This window comes from Oryzias latipes, chromosome 2 (assembly GCF_002234675.1).
Source record: "Oryzias latipes chromosome 2, ASM223467v1".
Taxonomy (NCBI): Eukaryota; Metazoa; Chordata; class Actinopteri; order Beloniformes; family Adrianichthyidae; genus Oryzias; species Oryzias latipes.
Window position 1 is genome coordinate 25,043,885 of NC_019860.2, and position 14,689 is coordinate 25,058,573.

The window sequence follows — 14,689 nt, forward strand, 5'->3', positions numbered from 1 at the left end:
AAACATTGTTCAAAAAGGTGTTTTATTGATCGGGATAAATACCAGCTCTAGAATGTATGATTCCTCATTTAAACATCAACAGGAAGCTCTGGGGATTGATGGGTTCTGGTGTCTAACACATCTATCCACCATAGATCTATCCTAAAGCTAGATCTGTGTCTAACAGATCCACGGGTCATAAATCTGTTATTCGTTTGGGATCTAACTGATCCATGGGTCATAGATCCATGGATCGTAGATCTGTTCTCCGTTCCACTGTTTGGTGAACGTGAGTCTAACGTCAGAACCTTCAGGATCCAGATCTTTCAGTTTTCGGTAAACTGACGCGTCAGCGTTGGTGGATCTATTGATCACCACTCCTCCTCTTCCCTTCAGGCTCTCATGGTGATTCATTGTGATGAAGATGATGGTGGGCTACAGATGTGAGGATGAAGAGCAGGAGGGGTGTGAAGAAAAGCCGGGACAGTCTGGTTCCAGATCAGACCATGTTGGACCTCCAGTGAGCCCCGTTGGTCTCTGCAGACAGGAACAACAGTGCTGGGTTTGAGAACAGGCAGACACTACACCATCCATCCATGAGTCAGGGCTGTTTCAGATCTTTTCAGAACTTCAGACGCGGATCCAGAAATGTTTCTTACTCAGATCCGGACCGGCCCTCTTCTTCATGTGAGATCCAGAAACCTGCAAAGTTCCAGACTGATCAGAACCGGCTGGTGGAGGCTGGTCAGAACAGAACCCAGTTCATGCATGAAGCTGGATCCACAGGCTCACACACGTGGAGGAGACCCTGCAGCAGAGGCTATGGTGCAGCGTCTGACACCACTGGGTTTGAGTGTGAATAGAGTCTTCATGATGGATGTTTAGAAGATCTGGACTTTCTTCACACACCTGTGAGGGTTCTGGAGAGTTTTGGTTCAGACATACCTTCTTCCTGGGGCCGCTGGCGCTCAGAGCAGCCAGTTTACTCTCAATGTCGGACACCTGCAGGAAAAAACAGCCCAGTCAGAATGTTCTGTGATCTGCATGAGGACCACGTGGGTTTCTTCAAGGTTTGTCTGCTGTCAACATTTTTGGTGAGCAGGGTCTTGGACTGGACCAGGACCGTCTGCATTCTTTCAGTTCTCGCCATTTGGGATTTAAGGATGGGGGGGGGTGACATCCGGGTGCTCATCTGTGTGAACGTTCTCCCCAAGCCCAGGCAATACAGGTAACACATGTAGCACAGGTAAGCAGGCAACGCGGGTGACACAGGTAAGCCAGAAACACAGTCAACCCAGGTAACACAGGTTACAAAGGTAACTGAGACAACACAGATAACCTAAGCAACACAGGTAATAGATTACAAAGGTAACACAGGCCAGTGTACACAATGGCCTTGTTCTAATGTTCTATTTTTAGCCATCACAGATTTCCTGCTACCTTCACAAACATTCATAGTAAAAAACATTCAGGCCCCGCCCACCTCGCTCTCTGCGCTCTGCACTCTGGCGGCAGTCAGCGCCACCACATCCTCCAGCTCGGAGAGATCGGAGTCTGTGGTACCTCCAAATCTGTTCTTGGCGCTCTTCTCCAGCCGCTGCAGCTTGCTCTCCAGATCGTAGGACTGACCAGCTGTGACGTACACCTGCACAGGTGAGACAGCAGACACAGCAGGTCAGCTGGCGGCACAGACGGTCAGAAGGAGGAAGCTGCAGGGCTGCGTCTCTGTGGAAACACACTGGTGGTTTCCCAGGTCTACTCCTGGAGGACTTTCATCCTGGAGTTCCTTGGAGGTCGGTTCTGTCCTGAGAACAGGTCCAGAAAGATTTGGACTCTTCCTGTTTTTGAATCTGGTAAAAACCTGAGATGTGAAAGCTGCTCAATGTTTATCCCACATCCATCCGTTTGTCACCTGCAGAGTTCAATGTTGTCATCATGATCTTTCACCTTTGGAGGCCTTCAGAGTTTTAGTTTTCGTCCAGATGTACACTCACGGTCCACTTCATCAGGCTCACCTGTCCAGCTGCTCGTTAAGGCACATTTCTGATTAGCCAATCACACGGCAGCAACTCAATGCATGCAGACATAGTCCAGACGATCTGCTGCAGTTCATACCAGCATCAGAACAGTGAAGAAAGGTGATTGAAGTGACTTTGAACCATGGTTGCTGGTGCCAGACGGGCTGATCTGAAGATTTCAGAAACTACTGATCTGCTGGAATTTTCACCCACAACCATCTCTAGAGTTCACAGAGAATGGTCCAAAAAAGAGAAACTATTCAGTGAGCAGCAGTTCTGTGGGTAGAAATGTCCTGTTGATGTCAGAGGTCAGACTGGTTCCAGCTGATAGAAAGACAACAGGAACTCAAAGAACCACTGGTTCCAACCATGGTCTGCAGAGGAGCATCAACACGTCCAACCTGGAGGCAGATGGACGACAGCAGCAGTAGACCACACCGGGTACCACTGCTGTCAGCTAAGAACAGGAACCTGAGGCTACAATTCTCACAGATTCACCAAAACTGGACCATAGAAGATGGAAACAAGTTGTCTGGTCTGATGAGTCTCCATTTCTGCTGCCACATTCAGATGCTAGGGTCAGAACAACATGAAAGCATGGATCCATCCTGCCGTGTATCAACAGTTCAGGCTGGTGGTGGTGGTGTTGTCATGGAACCAGTTTAGCATGGTTCCAACATCACAGCCTACCTGAGTATTGCTGCTCACCATGTCCATCCCTTTCTGACCACAGTGGACCATCTTCTGATGCTGCTGCCAGCAGGATAAGGCTCCATGTCATCACGCTGGAATCATCTCAGACTGGTTTCTAGAACATGACAATGAGTTCTCTGGACTCAAACGGCCTCCACAGTCACTAGAACCCCATAGAGAACCTTTGGGATGTGGTGGAACGGGAGACCAACATCATGGATGTTCAGCAGACAAATCTGCAGCAACTGATGCTGTCATGTCAACATGGACCAAAGTGTGAGGAATGTTTCCAGAACCGTGTTGGATCTATGCCGTACACAAGGATTAAGGCGGTTCTGAAGGTTAAAGGGGTCCAACCCTGGACCTGATAAAGTGGACGGTGAGTGTAAACATGAGGATGGATGTTCAGACCAGAAGGATCATAATCTGCATTTCAGGTGTCTGACGATAAACAGAAGATTTATTACACTTTTTATCAATGTTTTGTTTTCGTTCTAGTTCCCCCTCACCATCATCAACAGGAAAGTCTCTTGTTTTATGAAGTCAAACCAGGTACTTGGTGGTTCATGCAGGTGGATCCTCCTCCCTCCTTATAACACCTGGGGGAGGCTTCCTGCTGGGGTAGCTATGGGGAAGGTTGGACAGAGACGGTCGGTTTATGGTGGGAGACTTGTTCTGTGACCCGGACTGGAGCCGACCCTGCCCAGTATGTTTCCCAGAACCCAGCCCTGTTTGACCGGACACACAGCAGCCGGGAGGTTTGAAGCCAGGCCAGACGTTCTGTCATGCTTCAGACGAGCCAGGGGGCGGGCTCAGCGGGGGCGAGGAGGGCAGTTTATGGTGGAAGCTTACATTTTCCTCAAGTTCCCTGAAAGCATCATCGGCCTGCTTTACATCAGTGCCGACTAAGTAGGATCTGTCGATCGGCTCTGCGAGGCCGTACTCGACCATTGCGTTTTCTGTGGCATTTATGGTTCTCAGGACCTCAGTGGTGAGGTCACAGAGGGCGGCGGCGGCGGATCTCTGAAAGCCATGTAGAGGGACAGACATTAGCAGCTGGAAAACAACAACCAGTCCAGCAGCAGCTACCCCACTGAACGCCCGGAGTCCAGGATCGGTTAACTCAGACCAGATCTAGTAGTCCTCTTGGGGTCCAGGCAGGTAGCTGCTGAGCTTCACATCAACAACCTGACATGGGTTAGGCTGCGGACACGCCTTGTTAGTCATGCAGACACTGGATTAGACTGGTTCTGGTCCATCTGTCCGTGGTTCTACAGCAGATGTTCACGTTTTGAACCCAGAGTTAATGCAGGCCCGGTCTCTGGTTCTGACCAGCCAGGACAGAGGAGATCCTGGCAAACATCTACACAAGTATCTTCACTGAAATGAGGAGCTGGAATACTTCTGGAGGAAGCTAAGCCATGCAGAAGTCCCATGAAGCAAGTCACCGCAGGAACCTGGAAGCTTCTGGAGACTGAAGTGGGTTCAGGACTTTGTAGTGGGTGGAGCCAAACATGGGCTGCATGCTGGACCTGCTGGATGTCGTCAGAACTTCCAGGTTCCTGCCTTCTTTCTGTTTCATGCTAAGCCTGAAGTTGATCCCCGGGACCACGTACCTTCTGGGTCTCGGTGGGCATCTCGTCGCTGGACGAGCTTAACTCTTTGTCCTTCAGAGCCACCAGAGGGGCCACTGGACCGGACCTCGAGCTGCTGTGACCTTTCAGCGCTAAGGAGAACTTTTTCCCGGGCTCCTCGTCCGACGACAGGCCCTTGTCGCTCAGGTTCCCCGCCAGCTCGCTCAGCTTCCGTCGTAGTTTCTCCTCTTCGTTCTTAGCAGACGCCGCCTGCAGGAGCACACAGGTGACGGCTTTCTGAACAGAACTCTGAGAGGCTGGTTCTGGCCTGTTCCATCTCTGCAGCTCCAATGAAAGGTTCTGGTCTGGCCTCACCTCATCAGCTGGTGTCATCTTTTCCTCCAGTCGGCTCAGCAGGCTCTCAATGGCAGACATTCGTTTGTTCAGCTCGTTTATCTGCAGAAACGGATCAAAGTGTTGGTTCTGACCCATTTCCTCAGTGTTTTGAGTAAAAGCTTCCCGTTGTGTAATAGAGTACATATAACTCTTCAGTCGGCTCTCCACTCTTACAGGTGGGGCTTGGCCCAGGTTCTCCTGAGAGGTGGTTCTGCTGTTCCTGCGACGATGGGGGGGCTGCTGGTACATGAGGGGGTATCGCTGGTACTCTTCCTCATCCGAGGTGTCGACGTATTGCTGACGGGCCACAGATGAGCTGATTTTAGACAGAGAGCGGGCTCGGACCATCCGGTTCTCTGCGTGGTCATCTGCAGATCGAGGCGGGAAGCATGAGATTTGCTTCTGAACTAAACATCAAGGTCACCGTGGTCAATACTGACCTGCTCTCATTGCATGCCGATCCAGACTCCTCCTGCGGTTGGCACGTTGGTTGTAATTGTCGTAGTCCACGTCGTTCCTGTAATACCGATCCTCCTGCATCTGCTGCACAGACAACTCAAACTCACATGAGGTCATTGAACACATTGAACTTCGTCTGATTGGTGGTTTCCCGTTTGGTGAACTTTAAAACCAAATGTGACGACGTCGGGCGGCTGCTTACCTGCATAGATGGGCGACGTGAATGAAGAAAATACTCCTCCGAGTCAAAATCCATGGGATGGACAGATAGTAGGCGCTTGTTCTTCCTCATCTGACAGGTGAGCCTGTATCTCAGTTACTGATGTGGGCGGCGGTTCGTTAATGCTATTCTAGCTGTTAAATGGTGTTTACCATTTTGTAGCGCTGGGCCTCGCCCTCTCCTCCATCCTCCTCGTTACCGTTGCACACATCTGTAACAAACAGTTGACATCACTCACCTGCCCTTCTGAAAAACACCTGAACGTTTAAAAAAGTGATCGTTGGTTTAGCCATTTCTTTCTTTACAAAGACACTTGTAGCAGTTTGGGGTTCACTTAAAGCCAAGGCTCGACTGACAGCAACTCCAACCGTTGGGGTTAATGGTCAGCCATTAAGTTTACAAAGTTCTCTCAGTAGTTAGCTAGCAGCTAATGCTGCTGTGCTCCTGTAGCTACTCTTTAGCTCTGTGCGACATGCAGTCTCGGTAAGTAATCTTACGGCTGCGGACGTCTGGCATGCTCTGAGTGTCGTCATCTCGAACGCCTGTAAATCAAGAGGAAGCAGTTTTAAGGCAAAGACAGAGAGGATTTGATGAATAAAAGCAGCTTGGAGTTACCTTCCCCATTCAGCCTCTTGTACAGGGACCTCATCACTTTGGCACTCCCAAAGCGCTTAAAACGGTTCCTGACATTGTCATGGTACCAACCCAAAGTCCCAATCTTCAGCACTCTAAGACCCAAAACACAAAGGAAATTAGCCAAGGCAGTCTTCACCTTCAGTAGAAGCACAGCGGTGTGCCCTGTCATCCAATCAGGATGGACTGTACCTGCTGACCGCAGACTGCTCTCTGTGCCTGTGGATCCACAACTCCTTTGTTGTTAGGGTTGGGTTCAACAACTGTGTTCTCAGTTTACTGATACTTGACCTTGTTTATATCCTCTTTTTGTCTTGGACCAGGACCTCAGTCTAGAAAGAGTCTGACTCTGACCCATCCAGCAATCAGGACTAACTTTGGGAACACCTCATTCAACTTTTAAAGCCTCATCTTATCAGCAGACACTCAGACAGCAGGGATTCTCCCAAACACCCAACATGTGTCAGAATCAAAGGGTCTTCTTGCTTGATTAAGTCTCACCTGGTCATCCGGCAGTTGTCGCACACCCAGCCCCGCTCCTTCTTATTGTAGCGGCTGCAGGACTTGCAGGTGTACATGCAGCAGTCCAGACACTGGCGTTTACTGTTCACGAGGAACTTGAAGGGTTGAAGGCAGCGGATGCACAGTGAGTCCGACACTCTGCTCTGGGAGCCCAGTAGCTCCCTCTTTGTGTCCTCCTTCTCGATCTGGTTCTTCAGTTCCCTGCAACAGAAAGGGAATCCGAATGCAAGTTTAATGGAGGGAGGGGCTAAAGAATAGACACAGCAACTATGGCACAGAGGAAAGAACTGAATCTTTTGTCTTCATTTCTGCCATGTCTGAAGTATTTCACATTTATTGGTCCAGACATTTGTCGGTGAAAAAGCTCAACAAGTTGGCTGTTATTTTGTCCCTCCATGGCTGGTAATGTTCCCTAATATGCCCCCATATTCCCAAGGTTCTCCCACTGACTTCCTCTGACACCCCCCTCTGCCCATGTTCCTTGACATTGTCTGATGTTCAGCCACGTGTTTACCAATGTCCCTCCATGAGCCATTCCTGCACAGCGATGGTGACTCCAGGCCTGGGGGGCCGGTGTGTCTGCAGGATTTCCAGATATCCAAGCCCTACTCATGACTGATTACCTGGTGCGTCCAGCCAATTAGAACATGCCAGAGCAGAGGATGTTGGAAAACACAGGTTCCCCTGACATTCGCTGACATTCCCCCATGATCGCTGACATCCTCTTAGCTTTCCACCACGACCTTTCCTGATGTTCTTCCCCGACATGCCTGGATGTTTCCTGACATTCTTGGATCTTTATTGATGTTCCCCTCAGTTTTCTAACAACCCTCGATTCCAGATGTTTTCAGTGTTCCCTGGAGTTCTCCTGTCTTCATCCCCTGATGGTTCCTGACATTCCCTGCCTCTCTCAATTGTCCATCTTTCCATGACATTTTTTGCAGTTCCACAACATTGTCCTCTATTCCTCATTGCTTCTCCACGTTCTCTGACATCCCAACATCATCCCTAGACTTTCCTAATGTCCCCCATGTTCTCTGTCATTCCCTGTTGTTCCGTCATGTCCCCTTTACCTTATGCCCCCTGAAGTTTCCACCTTATTGTTTGCTGATGTGTATCAGTGTTCCTTCTCACTTCTTATGGTTCTGCTCTGTTTCTAAACATGCTTTTTAAATGTCACCACATTTTCTGATGTCCCTCCATGTTTCCTGACGTTCCATGTGTTCCTTAACATCTCTTGATGCTCCTACATCTTCCCTGCCCTTTGCTGATGTTCCCCCATGCTCTCAGACATCCCTGGAGGTCCCCTGGTACCCCTGCTCATTGTGCCGCTGGCTCTGGGGCTGATGGGAGTTGAAGTTTGGAAGTGCACAGAGGTGTCTTTGTGGACTAGCTCCGTGTGATGGCAGTGTGATCAGCAGCAACAACAACGTCTTTCATGCTAACATTCCTGCAAGCGTCACATGAACCAATCGATTCTCAGGCTCACAACAAATTGACTGTTGAACAAACACATAGCTCAGCTGACTGTTTCCATGGCAACACCGTGCTGCTCGTCAGCTGCTTGACTTCATGATAATGTGAAAAACAAACTTTTGAAATGAACTCAGAGTTCCTGCTGTCATCCAGCTAATCAGTTATAAAAAGTTAAATATTCCTTCACTTCATTCAGAAAAGCAAAGTTCAGCTGAAAAGAGGAAGAACAGAAATCAAGAGAAGAAAGCGTCAACGCACCCAAGCCTCTCCTCTTCCTTCTTCCGCAGGTTGAAGTCGCGCTGGATCACCTCCCACACGTGTTTGGCTTCTTCATCTGTCAGGCGGGAAAGATCCAGTTTTCGCTCCATGAGGCTGAAGGTGATCAATAACTGAAGACGATCAGTTCCAGATCAGGGTCTGCTGGTAGTTATTTTTACAAAAACAGAGAAGGACGAGTTTAGAGAATCAGCATCGAACATCAGAACTTTAAGCAACAAACTTTTAAATCATTCAGCTGAAGCCAACGTCACGATCGTTTAGCAGCTAAAATGACCGGCGGTCAGCGTTAGACCGCCAAGATCAAGAGTCCGAATCTCTGAGGGATTTTTCTCTAAGTTTACGTCCAGATTCCAAAGTAAACTCACCTGTATGTACAGTAAACTTCTTTGGAATAAATGTAATAAAAAAAACAGTTCAAGTACCTGGAGACACTGAAGGGTCACTGAACAAACACAACAATGCCACACCCTGAACTTCCTGATCACAACAGGACTCTTAAAAAGTTTGTTTCATCACATTTACTCCTGAAATCTCACACTGGCATTCAGGCTTTCAAAGTAAAAGCATGCCTGCTGCTGACAGTCATCGTGCACCAACCGTCCACGTTAAGGAAGACTAGAGTTTCATCAACAAAAGCAGGAAGGTCACAAATGCAATTCTGACAGAACATTTAGGCAGCAGGCAGAAACTCACCCCTCCACTGAATGCAGTTCCAGACTGAAGACACATCCAGAAGACACAGAATCATCAGCAGATCACATGACCCACCGCCTGAAGCTGACACTGAGAGGCTGACGGCTTACGCAACAGGTTTCTCTGAACAGGGACAATGATCTCATCCAGAGGATTTAGTGGGGTTAGGACGCTGTTTTGAAACAACACATCTGGACTGAAGGAGTCTTTCCCTGGACATTTTTTTGAAGAAAACTTATGGAAAGCTCCTGTTCCCCCCTGCTCTTTGGCACTGGGGGGGCGTGTGGTGGTCCCTCCAACTCTGGTCTGAGTGGCTGGTGTCCGATTGTCTGATGGGTGGACCCCTGGATCTGATCCACTAGGGGGTCCACCTTAAATACAAGAGGGGTTTATACAACACACACCTGCTGTGTTCTATGGTTCAGACAGTAACCTCTTTACACCACTAGAGGGCCTCAGCCGGTAATGAAAAAACAGGCTTCAATTTGTGACTTCAGCGGATTGTGGGGTTTTATATGTGTTTTCCTTGTTATCCCTTGTGCTGTCTTAGATGACCCCCCCCCCCTTCCACTGACGTGTTCTCCCTACCATGACAAAGGTGGATAAAGGTGGAAAGATTTCATGGAATCCATGGACACCAGTGAAGATCACAAATCATTGAAGAAAATAGGTTCAGCGTCTGTCTAGTGGGTCTAGATGACCCAACTCCCAACGTTAAAGTGCCTAGGATAGCACAAGGGTTAAGGAGAGAACAAATGAAGCTCCTGGCCAGCTTTCCTCATCAGATGAGACACTTCTGGGTCTTTCTACTCTGAAAAGAGGGAGGGCATGGCCCGCCCTGGTTCTGATGGAAGGTTTGAGGAACAGAACCTTGATGAGGTTCTCTCTTAATCACCAGACATTACCAACATTTATTTCTTCATGTCATCAGGTCCAGGCCAACAGGAGTTCACACCTTTATTGCTTTAAGCTGAAGCTGCAGTCGGCTTCTACAGTCAAGACAGGATGGATCCCAGTTCTTTGTTCAGGTCGGTCAAACATGTTAAGGAAGCATTTTTGGAATGGAAGCAGTTTCAGAAACAGTTCAGGAAAGTTGAAGCAGCGTTTAGGGAACGTTAGGGATTCCAGGAACATTTTGGAAACACTTTACAAATGTTTAAAATGTTTAAGAACAATTCAGGTTGAAAACCATTCAAGAAGGTTTCAGGATACATTTAGTACAAAGTGAGGAAAAAAAGGAAAACATTTAAGACACTTTGAAGCTGTTGCAGTCTATTGCTGAGCTGTGATCCAGCAGATCCTAGTGGTTTCTGCTGGGGAGGACAACCCCCCCCCCCCCCCCAGACGTGTGATAGATGGAGGGATGGAGGCTGGCAATTGGATCAGGGTATTGCTGATGGAGCTGAGACGTTGATGAACAAGCTGAAGCTTGGCCTTCATGCTGAGCTGTCGAGACTCCAGGGGGGGCCGCTGAGCTTTCAGTGGATGCACCACCACATGATGGCCACAGAGGACAGCAGACCAATCACAGAGCTCGCTGCAAAGTGGGGGGCAGAGTTGCACAGGTCTGAGTTGCAGCACTTGAAGGTGAACCTGGAAACCTGGAACAGAGACCAAATGAGTCAGAGACATTTTACCATAAAAAAAAACAATCTGGATTTTACTCTTCATAGAACCTTGTCTAACATCTGCAGTGGTCCACTTCGGTTTGACCCAAACTGGGGATTTGAAGCAAATCTTTACTTTGCAAAGGTTCAGTATGGAAGTTTCCAAGACAAGCCAGCAGGTCTACAGAACTGAGTTCTGGAATGTAAGCAGTGAGACCACAGCAGTCCCCGCCTTCACGTGCGTCTTCAAACATTTACATAAGAAACTATGTTGGAATCAAACCTTGGCAGAAACAGAACTGGACCAAGGGCCCAAACATGGTAGGTGTTTTAGTCCTAGTCTTGATTTATCACAGGTTGACTCAGACCAGAAAGTCTGGTTGTAACAGAATTCAACCAATATTCTGTTCTTTCTCTTCTTCAGTAGTTTTTGTGGATGCAGGTGTTCTGGAGGATCTGCTACCTGGGGGAACATCTGGGCCAGGCGGTTGTATTCGCAGTCCGAGTACTTCAGACACTGACGATAGGTCATCCCACCTACAGGACAAAAACAGGTCAAGAACTGACAAAAGAGCACCTCTCAGCTGTGCAGACATCTCCAGATTTTAAAATTCTACTTTTGTGACCTTGCATGGTCAAGCTCTGTCGTACTTATCTGACCTTTTAACCCCATGCTCTTTGGCCCGATCATTGAGGTCTTCCAACCAGAATCTTTTAAGCGTTCCAAAAACCCGCTTTAAGACCAGAGGAGATCCGTCATTTCAGGCTGTTGCTCCTCATCTTTGGAACTCCCTCCCATTGTCGTTGGGTCAGATCGACTCCGTTGAGAGTTTTGAATCACAGGCTAAGACGTTTGTATTTAAGAGAGCTTTTTGTTGATTTAGTCCTAGTTTTTTTGTTTTACTATTATTATTATTGTATTTTATTACTTTTCTTTGTTTTGATATGATTTTATGCTCTTTGTAAAGCAATTTGTGATTCGCTCTGTGAAAAGTGCTATAGAAATAAAGACATTCCATTCTATTCTAGTTTCTAAGCTGCGCAGATGCTTCTCAGCTGCACAGACACCTCTCAGCTGCGCAGATGCTTCTCAGCTGTGCAGACACCTCTCAGCTGCGCAGACACCTCTCAGCTGCGCAGATGCTTCTCAGCTGTGCAGAAGCTTTACAGCTGCGCAGACACCTCTCAGCTGCGCAGATGCTTCTCAGCTGTGCAGACACCTCTCAGCTGCGCAGTTGCTTCTCAGCTGCACAGACACCTCTCAGCTGTGCAGATGCTTCTCAGCTGTGCAGACACCTCTCAGCTGCGCAGATGCTTCTCAGCTGCACAGACACCTCTCAGCTGCGCAGATGCTTCTCAGCTGCGCAGACATACCTCTTTCGCTGAGTGTGAGGCAGGCGTCGTCGTAGCTGCAGTCGCGTTGTTTGGTGCAGCTGCCCGTGTAGTCTTTACAGTTGAAACAACGGATAGCTGAACCTGAAAGAACATCACCAGAACATGTTCTACCTTTTCTTTAGAACTCCAAACATCCACCAACTCCATTAAAAGCTCCTCTTCAGGGCCCCATAGATTTTGTTTGGTCCAAAACCAGAAAGACCTACAGCTGGAGGTAAATGTTAGCTTCTGTCTGGACAAGAGTCAAGCTTATTAGAGATGTCAAGTTCTATTGTCAGAGAATCGGATCAAAATCAGATGTGCTGAGCTGGTTTTTCCTGGTTTTGGTTCTGACAGACACTGAAGAGTTGTGTTCAGTCAAAAATCGATCATCTTACAACATGGGTCCTGACTGTCTCATCCACAGGTCCATTCTCTGTCCGGTTCTGACCCGGATCTTTGATCTTTGGTCAGTTCCCATGTGACATTAAAGGGTTCTGATTTCTATTGGGGGTGTTTTCTTCTTCTAAACTCTTTTGAAGGAACCATCAGTGTGACAGAACCTTCAGTGTGACAGAACCATCAGTGTGACAGAACCTTCAGTGTGACAGAACCATCAGTGTGACAGAACCATCAGGATGACAGAACCACCAGGGTGGTGGATCTGGACCTTCTCTGAGCTTTTGTCGTTTCAAAGCTCCGGTCAGTAAAGAGACGCTGATGGTGGAACTCCTGCTTTCCTTGAAGTTGGCTCTTTCCTGCTGAGAGATCTCTGTTCTTTGCTCTGCCACCATGAGTTTATTCCCTGCAGGGCACATCAGTATGTGCACAACCTAAGCTACCCAAAACACTGAATCTTCAGCAGTTGTAGTCTCTCAAGAGCTGCACATCCCATAATAACAGACTCCTCTTCTATGATGGCTGCATCCACGACTCGCGGTGTTTTAGTGATATCAGAGCAGCAGAGTGATGAAACAAACGTACCCGGTCCAAGCAGAGCTGAACAGATCAACAGACACAATCCCAGGGTGCGCTTCATTTTCTCCTCAGCACAGCTCTCCTGTAACAGTCATGACAGTCATGTTGGCTGCTGTTTTCTCAGGTTTCCCCTCTTTACCACCTGATCAACGTTAGATAAGATGAAGAAAACGTCCAGTAGGGTTGTGCCGATGGACGATGGTGATGGGTGACTGACATCACGATGGAGAGACACCATCGTGATGCCACGCCCCCCCCCCCACGCTGAGAGTGGACCCCATAAACCGCAGTTACATGTGCAAATATCTTGATGGGATCAATGGACGGATTAGAATCCAACCGTGTACATGGGACCAGAAAAGTGTTTTCAGAATATAACAATCGTTCACTAAGGTCACACTTTAGGTCAGAATAAATCATTCACACATGTGCAGTAGGGTTTGACAAACTGGAAGAGGAAATGAGTTCCACTGAGAGGCTACATACATAGATACATGTCAGCTCCGTGATATAGGAGATGATCTTCTAAACGTGCTTTTATTAAAGTTACGGTTATGATGAAGCGCCTGTTTGCTCATCGTTTTAATTTTAATCCGTGTGGTCAGTGCTTTGTCTGTTGAAGAACGGAGCTGGAAGAAGAGTTAAGAGAGGCTAACACGGGCTAACAACATTTAGCCTTTGATGAACATAAATCCACACGGGAAACGCTGCAATCTGCATGCTGGCTGCACGGGAACATGTGGGAATAACATCAGCCTTTATTTAGTCGAGACACGACTGGAAACACAAATCCACATGATTGTTTGAACGGTTTTGTGACGGGATCCCGTCACCCCCTTTAAATGATAAGCCCCTCCCCTTGGGCGTTGCTCTTCATTACCTGGCAGTTACCTGTTTGTTACTTTTTTTGTTAAAGTCACTTCCCTCAGTTTAGACTGGATCATCGCGGATGAGTCATTAGTTGGGAAATAAAATAAATTAATAAAGTAAAATAACGAATAATATTGATCCAATAACTATATAGTAATACCTATATAACCCCCCCCCCCCCCCTCGATGATATCATGGTCCATCCCGATGGTTTACTGCAAACATCGTCAACTGACAGTTTAAGGGACATCAACCAAGCCTAAGGTCCGTTTAGCAAAACTGTAGTGTCAAACCCTTCTAAAGACGTTTATCATGTTTCCCATGTTGAAACAGTCATACAGAAAGTATTGGAACATGAGAGGAAACAGACTGTTTATTCAGTTTGCTGCCTGCTGATCAGTTTGGTGCCTGTTTATTTTCTAGTTGCCCCTCTTTGCTGCCGGTTTACCTTGTTTGCCCTCTTCTTTGACGCCCTTTCTCCACCAGGACCTTTTTTTCCGCTTGTTTACATCTGTTTGTAAACTTTCTAACCACCTGTTTGTCGCCTGCTATTCTGTGTTTCACTGGTTTGCAGCCTGTTTTCCTCACACCATTTGCTGTTTTCCAGCTCATTGCCACCTGCTCACCTGCCTGTTTGCCCTCATTTGCTGCCTGTTTACTGCCTGTTTGCCCTAATTTTCTGCCTGTTTTCCCTCATTTGCCGCCTGTTTTCTCGTCTTGCTCCCCGAGTCCCCCCCCCTGCGTTCTGCGGTCGTACTCACCCAGCAGTAGCTCAGCAGAACTGTTCCTGACAAAAGATGAGGAGCACAGAATGACTGACTGTAGAGTTCAGCTCAGAAGCCCCGCCTTGTGGGAGGGGCCTTTTTTCCACATGAACTTGGGTGGCATCTGTGCAGCCCATACTGTTCTCTGGGTCGA

General features: G+C 47.9%; 2 protein-coding genes and 1 long non-coding RNA gene across 6 annotated transcripts; 1 reads left to right on the forward strand and 2 right to left on the reverse strand.

Moving 5' to 3' along the window:
* Positions 1 to 3: 3 nt before the first annotated feature.
* Positions 4 to 9,037, reverse strand: LOC101156308 (melanophilin). Of its 4 annotated transcripts, XM_011494511.3 has the most exons (16): positions 8,943 to 9,037; positions 8,229 to 8,387; positions 6,474 to 6,695; positions 5,955 to 6,067; positions 5,837 to 5,881; positions 5,492 to 5,550; positions 5,322 to 5,411; positions 5,101 to 5,203; positions 4,835 to 5,028; positions 4,640 to 4,720; positions 4,307 to 4,534; positions 3,543 to 3,713; positions 1,463 to 1,624; positions 925 to 981; positions 639 to 681; positions 4 to 516 (listed from the first exon to the last, which is right to left on the reverse strand). In XM_011494511.3, exons 2-16 carry the CDS (start codon positions 8,336 to 8,338, stop codon positions 479 to 481), a joined length of 1,716 nt encoding a protein of 571 aa, XP_011492813.1. In that variant the 5' UTR covers positions 8,339 to 8,387; positions 8,943 to 9,037; the 3' UTR covers positions 4 to 478. The 4 variants fall into 4 exon arrangements, with proteins under 4 accessions (XP_011492813.1, XP_023805239.1, XP_023805245.1 ...); XM_023949471.1 differs by lacking the exon at positions 8,943 to 9,037 and having other exon boundaries at positions 5,101 to 5,200; XM_023949477.1 differs by lacking the exons at positions 3,543 to 3,713; positions 8,943 to 9,037 and having other exon boundaries at positions 8,229 to 8,361.
* LOC111946407 lies at positions 946 to 9,529 on the forward strand. Its single transcript, XR_002872116.1, has 2 exons — positions 946 to 1,049; positions 8,258 to 9,529. It is a non-coding gene; the product is annotated as an uncharacterized LOC111946407 (long non-coding RNA).
* Positions 9,530 to 9,885: 356 nt separating this feature from the next.
* cd59 (CD59 molecule (CD59 blood group)) lies at positions 9,886 to 14,643 on the reverse strand. Its single transcript, XM_004086043.4, has 5 exons — positions 14,533 to 14,643; positions 12,908 to 12,983; positions 11,924 to 12,025; positions 11,013 to 11,086; positions 9,886 to 10,543 (listed from the first exon to the last, which is right to left on the reverse strand). The coding sequence occupies exons 2-5, from the start codon at positions 12,960 to 12,962 to the stop codon at positions 10,421 to 10,423; spliced, it is 354 nt and encodes a 117-aa protein (XP_004086091.1). The 5' UTR covers positions 12,963 to 12,983; positions 14,533 to 14,643; the 3' UTR covers positions 9,886 to 10,420.
* Between the last annotated feature and the right edge of the window lie 46 nt (positions 14,644 to 14,689).